Source organism: Hypanus sabinus, unplaced genomic scaffold (genome assembly GCF_030144855.1).
Source record: "Hypanus sabinus isolate sHypSab1 unplaced genomic scaffold, sHypSab1.hap1 scaffold_607, whole genome shotgun sequence".
Taxonomy (NCBI): domain Eukaryota; kingdom Metazoa; phylum Chordata; class Chondrichthyes; order Myliobatiformes; family Dasyatidae; genus Hypanus; species Hypanus sabinus.
Window position 1 is genome coordinate 1 of NW_026781463.1, and position 16,664 is coordinate 16,664.

General features: G+C 48.5%; 1 protein-coding gene across 2 annotated transcripts; it reads right to left on the bottom strand.

The window, feature by feature from the left end:
• Positions 1–197: 197 nt before the first annotated feature.
• On the bottom strand, positions 198–12,240 carry LOC132389586 (guanine nucleotide-binding protein G(s) subunit alpha isoforms XLas-like). Of its 2 annotated transcripts, none has more exons than XM_059962069.1 (5): positions 11,936–12,240; positions 4,588–4,788; positions 4,123–4,219; positions 1,218–1,793; positions 198–633 (listed from the first exon to the last, which is right to left on the bottom strand). In XM_059962069.1, exons 3-5 carry the CDS (start codon positions 4,130–4,132, stop codon positions 422–424), a joined length of 798 nt encoding a protein of 265 aa, XP_059818052.1. In that variant the 5' UTR covers positions 4,133–4,219; positions 4,588–4,788; positions 11,936–12,240; the 3' UTR covers positions 198–421. The 2 variants fall into 2 exon arrangements, with proteins under 2 accessions (XP_059818052.1, XP_059818050.1); XM_059962067.1 differs by having other exon boundaries at positions 4,588–4,791.
• Positions 12,241–16,664: the final 4,424 nt, after the last annotated feature.

Genomic DNA, 16,664 nt, shown 5'->3' on the forward strand with positions numbered 1-16,664 from the left:
AATCCAATGTACCACCCCATCATCCAGATCATTAATGTATATGAGAAACAACATTGGACCCAGTACAGATCTCTGAGGCACAACACTAGTCACCGGCCTCCAACCTGACGAAGTTATCCACCACTACTCTCTGACATCTCCCATCCAGCCACTGTTGAATCCATTTTACTACTTCAATACTAATACCTAACGATTGAACCTTCCTAACTCACCTTCCGTGCAGAACCTCATCACAGGTCTTACTGAGGTCCGGTACACTGATAAATACAGCAGGTGTGAGACGAAAAGGTGACGCTGAACCTGCAGTTCCCAGTGCTCCCCACCGGAACAGCTGAAACAAATCTACTGAGGACAAGTCGGAGATCAAAGTCTCCATTGCCATGTAGAACTCCTAGAACGTGCAGGAGATTAATATTGATCACTATTCCCTCTGATACCAGCAGTTCAGTGACAATACACTAAATACACTCACCTCATTTTCTTCTCGACTGAAATGTCCATCCTTTGTCAACATCCAACCGAGTCGTTCAACTTTCTCTTCAATTGCATGTTTGAGTCTGTCCCTGTAGAACTTTGTCAGTTGATACAGTCGATACTCGCCCCCCTCTGCCAGGAGGTCGGAGATTGTAAACTCTGGCTCAGCGAATATAAAATGAGAATGTAGTCACAAACTCAAATATCACTTGTCTCCACCGCTCTCACCCAGCCCTAACAAACCAGTCATGTCTTGAACCTCAATCTTCACCTGCTTTCACATGGTAACACGTATTTTGCCCTAATCTCCAAGACTGGCCTTAAAAAACCGACCCATCAATGCGCTGTGCTAGACGCTCCCAGAAGAAACCCATTCACCAGAAACCTGTCTCTGCCACCGTCCCACCCACTCACCGATTTCACTTTAAAATGGGCAATAAATGTCAAGACTGTCAATGATAGTCGCTTCCCAGAGATACTCTCTCTATCCTGGCGAATATATTTCCCATAAATCATATCCTGGAAATATTCTCTTATCCGGATAGCTGCATTTCCTCCGATACACATCCTGGAAATCCTCAGAACAGGTAGGACATTTCCTGTAGTGCGGTAACCGGTGCCACGCTACACCGCCTGCACCACGCCCACACTTTTCCCCTCTCTGACCAACCCTCCAACAAGGAATCACATTTACCCGCTTCCCACCACATTCTGTGAACACATCACCCTCATGTTTCACTCACCCACTCCCTGTTGGGCACTCGACAATTCCGTGTTTAATGAGTTTCCGAGCTGACAGGCAGTTGCCTCACTTGTGCCGGTTCCAGGGTCCTGCTCAGTGTCTCTGACGTCACTGTCTCTGGGCTGACAGGCAGTCGCCTCACTTGTGCCGGTTCCAGGGACCTGCTCAGTGTCTCTGACGTCACTGTCTCTGGGCTGACAGGCAGTCGCCTCACTTGTGCCGGTTCCAGGGTCCTGCTCAGTGTCTCTGACGTCACTGTCTCTGGGCTGACAGGCAGTCGCCTCACTTGTGCCGGTTCCAGGGTCCTGCTCAGTGTCTCTGACGTCACTGTCTCTGGGCTGACAGGCAGTTGCCTCACTTGTGCCGGTTCCAGGGTCCTGCTCAGTGTCTCTGACGTCACTGTCTCTGGGCTGAATTTGCTTCTCCTCCTCTGCGGCCGGACCGCATTCCATTGGGACATTGCTCTCAATCTGACCCTGCTTTGGAACCTTGCTTCCCGTATCCCGATCATTTTCCCTCGATGAGCTGCCTGGTAAAAGCCTCTTGAGTACTTTCTGTACCCGATTTAATTTCCCACCTGCAGTAAATGATGAATTGCAGGTTTAGAGTGATTTATGCTCGAACAAGGATTCACAATGGATGTCAGCAATGGAGCCGGGACTCCGGCTGACCGGATTTGGAGTGGGACTGTGCTGGTGAATGTGAACCACACCTCCTGCTAGGTGACCATCCCGATAAGCGAGTGAGTGGACACATCCACTCCCAGAAAATGTACTGGATAGACACAGTAATACTGATCACAGACTACGCATTAGCTGAACACACCAATAACCAGTGGTTATTAATGGACAGGCATTAGGTGATACCGGGAATTATCACTGGGATTATCTCCCACAAACATAAATCTCCCTGGATCACAAACTGTCCAGTCACGTGTATCACTGTCAGACAAGCCACTGGATTACTCGTGGTCCGATCCTCCAGATCCCACGTTCTCCGGTTGCTTTGTCACACACTGTCTTGTCCCCCGGGTCAAAGACTGACCACTGCCTTGAGATGGACAACGTCCAGACCCCTGGGTTACAGATTGAACATAACCTTGAAGCCCATGATGCCTGGTCCCCTGGGTCCCATCACGTCTCCTGGATAATAATTGTCACACAGCAACTATACAAGTCATTGGCAAAGGGAGAGTCTTGCGTGCAGTTCTAGTAGCTAAACAAAGTCTCGCTGAGAGAGCTTTGCATTTGCTAAGGATGCAGTTGCTATCAATCTACAGGATGGATGTGATTCAGCTGGGAAGAGTGTCGGGGAGATTCACAAGTACGTTACCGGATGGGGTTGTTTGTTATCAGGTTCGGCTGGGACAGTTTGCCCCGGAACACGGGAGCTTGAAGGGTAAACTTCCACACGTAAAACAGAATCAGAATCAGCTTTATTATCACCGGCATGTGACGTGATATTTGTTAACTTAGCAGCAGCAGTTCAATGCAATAGGTAATCTAGTAGGGAAAAATAATAATGAATAAAATTTTGAAAAAAGTAAACAAGTAAACCAATTACATATATTGAATAGATTTTTTTTAAATATGCAAAACCAGAAAGACTGTATATTTTGAGCAAAGTAAGGTAGTGTCCAAAGATTCAATGTCCATTTAGGAATGGGATTGCAGAGAGGACAAATTTGTTACTGAATCGCTGTGTGTGTGCATTCAGGCTTCTGTACCTCCTCCCTGATGGTGACAGTGAGAAAAGGGCATGCCCTGGGTGCTGGACGTCCTTAATAATGGATGCTGCCTTTCTGAGACAACGCTCCCTGAAGACTTACAACTTACTGCAGCTTCTCTCGGCCCTGTGCAGTAGCCCCTCCATACCAGACAGTGACAGACCAATGCAGACCACGAATGAAGTGTCTCCTGATCCTCAGCCATTTCCAATGCTGGCAATGTTCTCGGCTCTGCTACAGAAAACAGAGTTGGGAAAACTCCCCTCATCTACTTTGCGCAGCGAGGGGGGAGTTGAGAGCTGCCCTGACAAAACCTGAAATGTTGTATTATCGCACAATCTTTGAAATCCCGGAAATGCCCTTGTCACCTGCCTCTGAATTTTGTAAATGGAAGTTGAAGATGCCTTTCACCTCTAAACAGGCCCTGTTGTGCAACAAACCCTGAACCTAGATAATGTTGTAGGGGTGGAACTGGACTCTCTGACGGTGGTGTCTGAAAAGAGGATGCGGTCCAAGTTGCATGCCATCTTGGAAAATGCTCCCCTCCACTGCATAATGTTCTGGTTAGACACAGGAATACATTCGACCAGAGACTCATTCCACCGAGATGCAACACAGAGCATCATAGGAAGTCATTCCTGCCTGTGGCTATCAAACTTTACAACTCCTCCCTCGGAGTGTCAGACACCCTGAGCCAATAGGCGGGTCCTGGACTTATTTCCACTTGGCATGATTAATTTATTATTATTTAATTATTTACCGTTTTATATTGCTATATTTCTACACTATCCGTGGTTGTTGCGGCTGTAATGAAATCCAATTTCCCTCGGGATCAATAAAGTCTGTCTGTCTGTCTGTAGACATTTCCGTAACAAACAACACCGCTGTCACATTCCTGTTGGTGTTTCACTCTCAACCTGCTGATTCAGGGTCTCCGGCTCCTTTCACTCAGGTGAAGCTTTGCCTGGTGAGCGGAGTCATTCGACCATTTCTGGTGTCAGGTCCCTGCGCTGGAACTGTGGGACCGATCGATTACACAAAGGCACTTTACCAGTGGGATCAGTGACACTGCTCGATGAAACTTTTCTCTGCCCTGTTAGCGCCTGTGTAAGCTTCTTCATCTGAACTATTGTGCACCAACAGGGCAGAAGTTTAGTTATAAAGATCCAGGTGAACATACCTGTAGCCATTCTGATTCTGACTGACGGTTGTTGATTGTCGTCGTCTTGTCTACACTCTGATCCCGGTGCAGGACAGCGCCGCCTTCTGGTGATACCCTGAATTACACACAACAAGCAGACAGTGAGTCAGAGAGACTTTGCAAATGTGACAGTACAGCCATTCTCTGTATCAGAGCCGCCGTTCGCATCAACTCCCAAACCATGTCTGTATGTCTGTCCAGTGATATCTGGAGCATCCTTCCGATAGAGGCACAGAGCGACAGAGCACAGATACTGACCCTTCAGCCCACCGAGACAATGCTGACCACAGTGTACACTGAGATGGTCCTAATTTTCTAAGTTGGGCCCGTTTTCCTCCTGGCCTGAGTTGATAATGAGTTAATAATCACCGATGCAAAACACAGATAATGGATCGATTTGAAATAAAAATCGGAAACAGATATCAGAAGCTGAATTATCATCACCTTAATTCACTAAGAATATTCAGTCTCCGTGTGGATATATTTTCAACTCGTTTTCTTCCAACTTCATGCCAGACAATCGGGCGAGGAGCCGGTGCTGCTGTTCTGTGAGACTCACAGCGCGACTTTCTGTGTGCAAGCTGCTGCCCGTCCGCAGGACGGATTCCGACACGCAGACATTCCTCGGATCAGGGAGCGGCGTTTCTGCTGGAAACAAATCCAAACGGTTCAACATTCCTCCCCTCCCTTCAACTGTCAGCAAAGCAGGCTTAATATTGTAGTCAAATCTCACTGTTCCAGGGGGATATCAATAAAACGCGGCGACAGAGGAAAGAAAGTTCCCCAGTGTCAGCAATCTGAATGCCGACTTGTCACAATCGCTACCAGACTGTGTGAGTTTCCAGTATTCTAATTCATCTCAACAACTAATCATCTGTGCCTTTAATATCTTTCTTTCTAAGAAAAATAAAAACAATGGAATTAGCCGATCTGCCACATTCTTGACTGAGACAGTCCAAACAGTAAAATCTCACGTTTTCTCTGTTGTTTTGAGTAGTTAGTTTTAGTGTGCGCGTGTGTGTGTGTGTGTGTGTGTGTGACAGACAGAGAGAGAGCGAGGGAGAGGGAGAGGGGGAGAGAGCCGCAGAGAGGGAGGGAGGGAGGGAGAAAGAGAGGGGGGGGAGGGACATTTCGGATATTACTGTCGGTGTGAAACGTTCTACAGTACTGACTCAGTAGAAACCAACAGCACAATGTTTTGATTGAAGGGAATAACGTCGCTTCTCCTAATCCGTTTGGTTAGTAATTAATTCGTTAACTTGAACATTTCAGAGCTCCTTCCTGCCATTGAATTCCCTCCCGGTCCGAACCCCGCTGTGAGCGCTCCCTGGTTCTGAAGAATCGGAGACAACACTGACTGCGATGGTGAAACCGGCCGGAGTTCAGTGCGGTCCCGGGTGAGCGGTGTGCACACCATGTACAGAGATTTCAGTCTAAGCTGCAACCTCCGAGGCTATTTGTTTATACAGTGTCCGTCGGGCATTACAGATACACTGGTCCGATTGAGCTGGAATAAGCGTACATGGCCGCAGTTCTGGCGCGCGCACCCTCTGTGGACCGGGGTATGTCCGACAGCGGGGGAGAAGGGACAGGGGGCAAATGGAGGAAACACAGACAGGAATATCAAAGGCCGCGTTAACCGTCTCACGCGGACGCGGGGAGGTTCTGTCTGAACTTGCTCGCAGGTCAAACAATTTCCCTCCTTGCAGTTCCATCACAGCCAATGGGCGGAGGTTCTTTGTTTAATTCAGCGAATCCCAGTCCGAGGATTTGATCCGTCTCGGCTTCTGGAAGGTTCTGAGCTCCACCCTGTGTGAGAACGGGGCTTCCCAGCGCAGGACGAGTTTCAGCTGGAACATCCCTCACCTGTCCCGGTGCAGGGAGTCGCCTTTCTGCTGAACTCAAACAAACACGTTCGACAATTTGCCCCCACAGGATTTCTGAAGGGCCTCAGACATGTATTTTCCAAGAGCTTCGCGATTCCGGAGAGTTTTTGACATTGGTAGCATAAAAAAAATTATTAATTTCCCATTCGCGCAGCTGTCGCCACAAGAAACCTGTGGCCCACGGTGGACATCAATTCACAAGGAACGGTTGTTGATCCTCATCCCGTTAGACACATTCGTGGAGATTCTCCCTGTTAACAGTCGCCTATTGCGTTCGGCTCGAAGTTTGCTGAGGGAGCGGGTGATGGACAGATGGGCCTGGAGGGACCGACACACGGAGGAGAGCAAACACCCGGGGGACTGGGGTGGTCATCACTCATAGTAGATGATGGTTTTACAGTTCATGTCGGAAAATATCTCCCGGCAGAAGTTTAGATTGACGTCCCGGAGAGAGGAGAGCGAGGAGAAAGTGAAGATGGTGAGGAGGGATGGTTGAGGATGGTGAGGAGGGATCGTTGAGGATGGTGAGGAGGGATGGTTGAGGATGGTTAGGAGGGATCGTTGAGGATGGTGAGGAGGGATGGTTGAGGATGGTAAGGAGGGATGGTTGAGGATGGTGAGGAGGGATGGTTGAGGATGGTTAGGAGGGATCGTTGAGGATGGTGAGGAGGGATGGTTGAGGATGGTAAGGAGGGATGGTTGAGGATGGTGAGGAGGGATGGTTGAGGATGGTGAGGAGGGATGGTTGAGGATGGTTAGGAGGGATGGTTGAGGATGGTGAGGAGGGATGGTTTGGATTGAATGAACGGCGAGAGGAGAGCGCGGATAATGAGTTTGGAGTGCTACGTATTCGACGACGTCGGATGGTCGGGCGGCAACTGTATCAAGCACAAAATGGCCGCCACCCAGGATGAGGTGGACGGCAAAAGGTCGGCGTTGTCACTGGGAGCTGCGGGGATCAGAAGTGACGGGACTGGGAGAGTTGGCCAGTGATTCACTAAACAGTGGTGGAACGGGGAATGGGGTGGTGAAGTTGTGGGGAATTGCGAAATTGCCGCGCGCTGAGGATAAGATGGATCACGAATAAGGGAATAGGAGAGAGCTCTGAGTGACGGGAGATGCGAGGCTTCACTGCCCTTCATAAATTCAAACACTTCTGTAAGGTCGCTGCTCAGTTTCCTGCATTCCAGGGAGTAAAGAAATAGAGTGGCATCCTCTCCCCAGCACTGAGGCCTTCCGGTCCTGACAACACACACGCAAACCTTCCCTGCACTATTTCCACTTTAACCAAGCCTTTTCAAACATAGTAGCTAGAACTATACTTTGTACTGCAAACACAGTCTCACCAACAACTTATACAAAGGCTCCATAGTGGTTAACACAACTCTTTACAGTTGGATCTACCCGCTTTCAACTTTTGAAAGTTTTTGAGAGTTTGCAGCTTCTCACCGTGATCACATGGGTTTCCTCCGGGTGAACCGCTTTCACCCCAGTCTGAAGACGTGCAGGCGGGCAGCTTGTAAATTGTCCTTTGACAAGACTAGGGTTAAATTGGGGGACTTACTGGGCAGCGCGGCTCGCGTTAACTCAAATAGAATAATGTCCCAACTCCTGCACTCAGTACCCTGACTGCTGAAGGACAGCTTGACAAACACCCCTTCACAGTCCAGTTTCGCCGCATTGAGTGAACTCATCAGTCCCTCTGGTCTCTGACAATCTCAGACCATGAGCCGCTTGTTGCAATATTCAGAATGAAACTGAAGACCACCAGGAAAACCAACGTACCATAAGTTTGATTTTGATCGCATCCCTCAAGAACATGACGTGGGGGTGAAGAACAGATTCATGGATTAAACTTGGTGGAGAGAAAGCCGGAAGAACTTTGGATAGAAGTAAGGATCATTGTCCAAGAGGTGCCAACAAAAAGTATTGCAAACACAAAGGAGCCCAGGAAATCAAATTGGCTTTCTGCGGAGGCTGAGCAGTGAAGAGAAGTGAAGGCCAATTGAGATTGGAACAAATACCATTAACTGTACACGAAGTTCAAGAAGATATCAGGGAAAGATGCGGACACCTCCTTAAAGGAGCGATGTAAAGTAGCTAAAGGAACCAACATTAGAGAAAAAATGACATGCGATCTATTCAAGAAGATTTTGGAAGTTAAAGGAACATTTCGTGCAAGAATGAGTATAGGAAAAGTCACAAAAAAGGAAGGACTATATCGAAGCAAATACATCAAAAAGAAATGGCAGGAGTACATAGAAGAATTATACTGGAAATATCCCAATAGCAAATACACCTGCAGTGACTTTCTCGTCGATCTGGAGCCAGATATTCTGGAAAGTGAAGTGGAATTGAAAAATTTGCCAACAATAATGCTGCAGGATGAAACAGGAGTCCAGTTTAATCTTTTAAAACTTTATAAAAGTTATGCTGTGAAAGTGCTGCATGCAATTTGCATGCAATCTGGTAAACCTGAAAATAGCCTTTAGACTGGAAAAAAAAGTTTATATCCCAATTCCCAAGAAGGGAAATGTAAAGGAATGCCATATTACCGAACAATTTGACTAATTTCACATGCTAGCAAGGTATTGTTGAAGATCATGCAAGCAAGCCTCCTGCAATAACTTACACTGGATAACAGAGAATTCTAGAAAAGTATTTATCTGTGTTTTATTGGCTATTTTTAAGCCTTCAACAGTGTGTACCATATAAACTGTGGCAAATCCTTAAAGAAAAGGGGATACCTGGACATCTGATCTCCCTTATGAGAATCTTGTACGAAGATCGAGAAGCAACAGTTAGAACTGACCACGGAACAACAAACTGGTTCAGGATTGGGATACGAGTGCGATAAGGCTGCGTACGGCCTCCCTGCTTGTTTTATTCCTATACTGAACACATCATGAGGAATGCTGGCATCGAGGACTCAAAGAGTTGGAATCAACAGACAGACAGACAGACAGACGGAAAGACAGACAGGCAGGCAGACAGACAGACAGACAGACAGACAGACATACTTTACTGACCCAGAGGGAAATTGGGTTTCGTTGCAGTCGAACTAAACAAGAATAGTGTTAGAAATATAGCAATATAGAAACCATAAATCATTAAATAACAGTAAGTGGAATAAGTGGGATCAGCCCAGGACCAGCCTATTGGCTCAGGGTGCCTGACACTCCGAGGGAGGAATTGTAAAACTGCCAGATGAAACATTAACAGCCTCAGACATGCGGGTGATGCGACTCCAATGGTTGAAAGTGAGAAGGATCTGCGGAAGCTTCTAATGAGCGTGAGAGAAGAAAGTGGGAAAGTTGACTTGTTCCTCAATACACCGGCCAGCCCTGTCAACTTCGTGGTAATAAATAGAAAGGAAGTGGACACGGTAACAAAGATTTCTATAGAGGGCAACTGCAGCCAGGAAATTAAATAGCTCTTGTTTCTGGACAGGGCAGCAATGGGAAATTTAGATAAAATTCTGAAGCGCAGAGACATAACATCGTCTACGAAGAATCGGAGAGTCGGGTCTATGGTATTTCCAGTTGCGATGTATGGCTGTGAGAGCTGGACTGTTAGTGAGGCTGATTACAAAATAATCGACGACATTGAAACTGGATGCTGAAGAGTTAAGAGTGCATCCGACAGCAAGAAGATCGGACAAGCCAATACTTGAAGAAGTGGAGCCAGACAGCTGACGAGGAGGCTTGAAAAGCCCAAATGAGTTGGCCACGTGCGGTGCGCGCGAGGACTGTGGGCGGGGCGGTGAGCTGGTGCGCGCGAGGGCAGTGGGCGGGGCGGTGAGCTGGTGCGCGCGAAGGCAGTGGGCGGGGCGGTGAGCTGGTGCGCGCGAAGGCAGTGGGCGGGGCCGTGAGCTGGTGCGCGCGAGGACAGTGGGTGGGGCGGTGAGCTGGTGCGCGCGAGGGCAGTGGGCGGGGCGGTGAGCTGGTGCGCGCGAAGGCAGTGGGCGGGGCGGTGAGCTGGTGCGCGCGAAGGCAGTGGGCGGGGCCGTGAGCTGGTGCGCGCGAGGACAGTGGGCGGGGCGGTGAGCTGGTGCGCGCGAGGACTGTGGGCGGGGCGGTGAGCCGGTGCGCGCGAGGGCAGTGGGCGGGGCGCTGAGCTGGTGCGCGCGAGGGCAGTGGGCGGGGCGGTGATCTGGTGCGCGCGAGGGCAGTGGGCGGGGCGGTGAGCTGGTGCGCGCGAGGGCAGTGGGCGGGGCGCTGAGCTGGTGCGCGCGAGGGCAGTGGGCGGGGCGCTGAGCTGGTGCGCGCGAGGGCAGAGGGCGGGGCGGTGAGCCGGTGCGCGCGAGGGCAGTGGGCGGGGCGGTGAGCTGGTGCGCGCGAGGACAGTGGGCGGGGCGCTGAGCTGGTGCGCGCGGCAGATGTGGAGGCTGCAGAGTCAGGGATGGGGAACGGGGAGCGCGTCCCTCGGTCCCGTACTGTGCTGGCCAGCTCACTGAATGAGTCAGAAGTTCGACACCTTAACACAGCTGGGCACACGTTTAACACACAAAGCTGAACGCAAATCATTAAATCAAGCAAACCGCTTGTGCTCAGTTCAACTATATAAATAAAATAATATCTCCCTTCACATATTAGTAAGCTCACATTAATTGAATTGTCAGAGTTTTTCCAGTCAACGCAACAAAACCCATAATTGGACCACCCGTCCCCTCGAAAACGCTGTGCAGATAATGAGATCACGGCTGAACTGATTTAAAATTTCAATACGTATTCCCCCTTATGGATCCCTGCATCACTTCAAAACCGTCTTTGCTTCCACTGGCCATTGTGGAGAAGAGTTCAAAACACCCTTAATCGACACAGGAACAATAGATGTATTGTTCTGAAATAGGAAATTCCGGAAACAGAGACGGTGCTTGCAGTTTGCATCTCGCTCCCTTGCTTTGAAACTGTTGGGCGCTGATGTTAAACTTCACCTGACCTGTGGAAAATGTCACAGAAAACAGTAGGAACACAAAGAGCACCAGCAGCAGAAGTAGCTAAAAAAAAACACAAATATCTCCTTGTTCGCTGATCCAAAGCACAGATAACTAGTTAGTTGGAAATAAATACGAAAAAGAATATCAGAAGTTGAATTATTCTTTGCTTAATTGCCCAAGAAGATTCTAACAATGTGGGTACTGTGGGCCGTTTCTTAGAAATAGCGCCGCCCACCGCCGCACACGGAACTTTCGTAACCATGGCAACACACAGAATGCTGGAAGGAACTCAGCAGGTCAGGCAGCATCTCTGGATAGGTGTAAACAGACCCTTAATCAGGACTGGAGTGGAAAGGGTAAGAGGGCAGATGATTGACTGATTTGGAAGGTGGGGCTTGTTGTCCTGTGAGACTCGGTGCTCAGGGTCTGTGTGTACGCGGCTGCCCGTCAGAGCACGTTCCTCAGAACAGGGAGCGGCCGTTCCGCTGAAATCCAATACAACCGGTACGACAAGACACTGTGGTTCAGATGTGAAGGCAGTTTAATATTGTATTTAACCCTTTCTGCTCCAGGGAAGAGCGGTGGAACCAATGGCGCGAAGTAAAGAACACGACCTGGGGCCTCCAAGGTGACCGGACTGTCTCTCCACAGATGCTGCCTGGCCTGCAGAATTCCTCCAGCATTGTGTGTGTGTTGCTCGGATTTCCAGCATCTGCTGATTTCTCTTGTTCGAGAGAGATCGGTGACGGGTCGCCGTCCCGGGGGATATTTTATATGTTTCTACCAGGGTGAAAGATTCCTTCTGCTCGCACTCAGTCGTACCCAGCTCGCGTCTCTTCATCCATCTGGACAATGGACTCGTTAGCACGAACACGTCAGGACTCCCTTCTCCCACTAAATCCACTCCCGATCCCGAACAGAGCCGAGCCTCGCTGAATAGCTGTGCAGAATCATAGACAACTCTTACCTCTGATATCGTAACCGGTTGGTGATCAGTGTGGTCCCGGGAAAACAGTCCGATATCCGGGTGTGACGTCAATGGGCCTGGAACCGGTTTGTTCTCCCTGTCCGGAGAGTTCAGTCGATGCTGCTGCTCCCGAGGCCGCTCGGCTGTGAACCGATGGACGGGGCCGGGTGAGCCGGGGTAGAGCGGGACTGTCGCGGTCCGGGTCGCACGAACTCACACCGGGTCAGGACGGGTCTGACTGCGGGAGGAGGCGGGAGTGGGGTCAATGTAGCAACCCTAAAGAGGGAAACAAACAGGCTGCGTTAAACTTTCTGTCGGATTACCGTGTAGATCGCTCCTTTTTCTTTCATCGCAACCAGTGGGACAGAGTTTCTCTGTTTAACACAGCCAGTCCCAGGCTAAAAATTTGATCCAGCCCGGGTTCTGGGAGGGTCTGAGCTTCCGCCCCCTGTGTGTAAACAGGACTGCCCGGTGTAGGTAGTTTCAGCTCCAACGTCACTCACCTGTTGAGGTGCGGGGAGCCGCCTTTCTGCTGAAATTAATCCAAACACCTCCGACTATATATATTCACACTCAACTGTAACAAATCTGGTCAAAGATTTCCTCAGCGCCTCTCGATTCAGGGGAATTGATTAACTCTAACAGTAGAGATTATTGCAGTTCCATCCGGACAACTATTTTTACAAGAAACCCCCTCGCCCACAGTTAACAGCGTGTCTCTTTTTCACAAGCAATGTTTGTTGGTTCACACCCCGCCGTTAATACTTGTGGAATTGGTTTCCGGCAAATCAGAGGTTTTCCCGGGAAAGGTCTTAAAAAAAAAATCGCTGAAGAATATTTTCTAGTCAACTGCAGATGGTTCGATTTTGAGATATATATAAGGTGCTGGAAACTCGCGGCAACCAGGGCAACAACTGTAACTGCTAATGTTGCGCGTTCTTCGGGACCCTGGGTAAATCATGTCAGAGATCATCTCGCTCTTCCCTGCAGCAGAAAGGGTTAAGTACGATATTGAAGTGACTTTCTTTGCGTCTGCCTGAGGGCGTTTTTTTTTTTCAGACCCGGTTGCATTTGATTTCTGGAGGGGAGCCGCTCCCTGTTCTGAGGAATGTGCGTGAACAGGCAGCAGCTCACACACAGGCCCCGAGCACTGAGTTTCACAGAACAACAACCCGAACCTTCAAATCAATCCATAATCTGTCCCCTTCCCCCTCCGTTTCCAATTTCACTGATGGGTGTCTGCTTGAAGCATCGACATGACCCAGTTCCATAGATGCTGATCACTACATCCCCAGTCTTGGCGTTATCTGTAAATCTGCTGGTCCAGTTGACCACATTATCATCCAGATTGTTGGTTTTGATGACAAAGAACAGCCGAGCCGGAGCTGATCCCTGCAGCACTCCGTTGTTCACAGGCCCCCAGTCAGAAAGGCGACCATCTACAACCACATTGCAGCTTCTCCCACCAAACCACTGTCTCGTTCAATTTACCGCCTTATTTTGAGTGTCCAGCAACCGAAACTTTTTGACTAAGCTCCCAAGTGGAACCTTTGCAAATGCCTTTGCTAAAGCCCACGTAGGTAACATCCACTGTCTTGTCTTTTATAAGAACGCTGAGGCCCGACCTACCAGGCTCAACGCCATGCTGACCATCCCGAATCAGCCAAAGTCTACCCAAATAATCACAGATCTGGTCCCTTAAAATAGCTTTCAACAACTTTCCCACTACTTAATCAGGATTCCCGGCCTCGAATTTCCTGGCTTATATTTGGAGGTTTTCTGAAGCAGTGGAACCAGTCCTCCGCGCCCTCACATGTCGCAATGGATGATTTAAAGATCTCTGCTCGGGCACTGCAATTTCTGCACTTGCCTCCAGACCATGCAGGGGAGGACCTTGACAGGTCCTGGAGATTAATCGTCCCTAATGTGCTTTAAGACAGCAAATAATTCCTCCTCTCTAATCTGTATGGGGTCCATCTATTACATCAAGTCCGTTTACAATATGGGCGTTCCAGTGCATATGCGAAAAGTTAAATTCACCTAACACCACAAAGTATGTTTCTACAACAGACTGCAATCTCTCAGCGAATCTGCTCCAATAAATCCCACAGACTGTGGGGTTGCCTGTAATATCGCCCCATTAATGTGGTCGTGTCTTTCTTATTCCTCAGTTCTGCCCAGAGGAGTTCTTCAGTCTTTCCTGACTGTGCACTGCCTGGACATTTTCCCGTCACCCCTCCCGCATTTAATTCCACATGCACTGTCGCATTTAAAACAATGGAAACCCAGAGCAGCCATTCCTGCCGCTCCTGCAACCAAGCCTCACGAATGGCTACAATGTCACCATTCCACGTGTTGATCCATGCCCTGAGCACATCTGCCTTTCCTTCAATGCTTCTGGCACTGAAATGTACGCAGCTCGGAACATCAGTCGTACCGTGGTGAACCTGTGATTCCTGACTTTGTCTGTGATCCTAACAACATCTGTTTGAGAAACCTGGATAAATACATGGTTGGTAGGGGATGGAGAGCAGGTCAATGGGCTTGGCATGGAGTTTGACAGGGAGACCGGGAACCCTGCACAGCAAAACGCCCGGTGTTGGATATGATGATTGTGAATCATGCACGGTAAAGCTCCGGGATTGGGATATGGTGATTGATAATGGCGCTTAACGAGATAGAGAGACTGGGAATTGTGTCTGGTAATAGTCCGCATGTGGGCTACGGAGATTGGGAACCGTGCATGGTAAAACACCTGCTCGGGGATGGAGACGGGGAACAGTGTGCGCAAAACTCCCCAGGTGGAATCGCGAGACAGGGAACCGTAACCTCACTGTGGATTTGTTCAGTGAATTAGAAACATAGAAAATATGTGCAGGAGTCGGCCGTTCGGTCCTTCGAGCCTGCAGCACCGCCATTCAGTAAGATCATGGCTGAACATCCAACTCAGAACCCTGTATCTGCTTTCTCTCCATACCCCCGATCCCTTTAGCCACAAGGGCCACATCTAACTTCCTCTTAAATATAGTCAATGAACCGGCCTCAACTGTTTCCTGTGGCAGAGAATTCCACAGATTCACCACTCTCTGTGTGATGAAGTTTTTCCTCATCTCGGTCCTAAAAGGCTTCCTCTTCATCCATAAACTTTGAAACCTCGTTCTGGACTTCCCCAACATCGGAAACTATCATCCTGCATCTAGCCTGTCCAATCCCTTTAGAATTTTATACGTTTCAATAATATCCCCACTCAATCTTCTAAATTCCTGTGAGTATAAGCCAACTCGATCCAGTCTTTCTTCATATGAAAGTCCTGCCATCCCAGGAATCAATCTGCAGAATCTTCTCTGTTCTCCCTCGATGGTAAGAATGTCTTTCCTCAGATTAGGGGACCAAAACTGCACGCAATACTCTAGGTGCTGTCTCACCAAGGCCTTGTACAACTGCAGTTGAACAACCCTGATCCTGTACTCAAATCCTTTTGCTATGAATGCCAACATGCCATTTGCCTTTTTCACCGCCTGCTGTACCTGCATGCCCACTTTCAATGACTGGTGTACAATGACACCCAGGTCTCGTTGCACCTCCCATTTTCCTAATCAGCCACCGTTCAGATAATAATCTGTTTTCCTGTTCTTGCAACCAAAGTGGATAACCTCACATTTACCAACATTAAATTGCATCTGCCATGAACTTGCCCACTCACCTAACCAATTCAAGTCACCCTGCATCCTCTTAGCCTCCTCCTCACAGCTAAGACCGCCGTCAAGCTTCTTGTCATCCGCAAATTTGGAGATGCTGCATTTAATTCCCTCATCTAAATCATTAAGATATATATTGTAAACAACTGGGGTCCCAGCACTGAGCCTTGCGGTACCCCACTAGTCACTGCCTGCCATTCTGAAAAGGTCCCGTTTACTCCCACACTTTGCCTCCTGTCTGCCAACCAATTCTCTATGCACATCAATAGCATACCCCCTAAACGTGTGCTTTAAGTTTGCACACTAATCTCCTGTGTGGGACCTGGTCAAAAGCCTTTTGAAAATCTAAATATACCACATCCACTTGCTCTCCCCTATCCACACCACTAGATACATCTTCAAACAATTCTAAAATATTGGTCAGACATGGTTTTCGTTTCATAAATCCATGTTGACTTTGTCCAATGATTTCACCTCATTCCAAATGTGCAGTTATCACATCTTTGATAACCGACTCTCGCATTTTCCCCACCACCGATGTCAAACTATCAGGTCTATAATTCCCCGGTTTCTCCCTCCCTCCTTTTCTAAAAATGTGGGGTTATATTAGATACCCTCCAATCCTCAGGATCTAATCCAGAATCTAAGGTGCTATAAAAATTATCACTAATGCATCCACTATTTCTTGGATTACTTCCTTAAGCACTCTGGGATGCAGACCATCTGGCCCTGGGGATTTATCAGCTTTTAATCCCTTCAATTCACCTAACACCACTTCCCCACTAACATGTATTTCCCTCAGTTCTTCCATCTCACTAGTTCCTCGGTCCATTACTATTTCCGGAGGATTATTTATGCCCTCCTTAGTGAAGGCAGAACCAAAGTAGTTAATTGGTCTGCCATGTCTTTGTTCCCTATGATCAATTCACCTGTTTCTGATTGTAAAGGACCTACATTTGTCTTGACTAATCTTTTTATTTTCACATATCTGTAAAAACTTTTACAGTCAGATTTTATTTTCCCTGCCAGCT

Excerpts from the sequence above, each read along its gene's own strand:
- LOC132389586 (XM_059962069.1), bottom strand. Across the intron at positions 634-1,217 it reads GAGTGCCCAACAGGGAGTGG|AGTTTACAATCTCCGACCTC; the intron begins GTGAGTGAAACA and ends TCGCTGAGCCAG.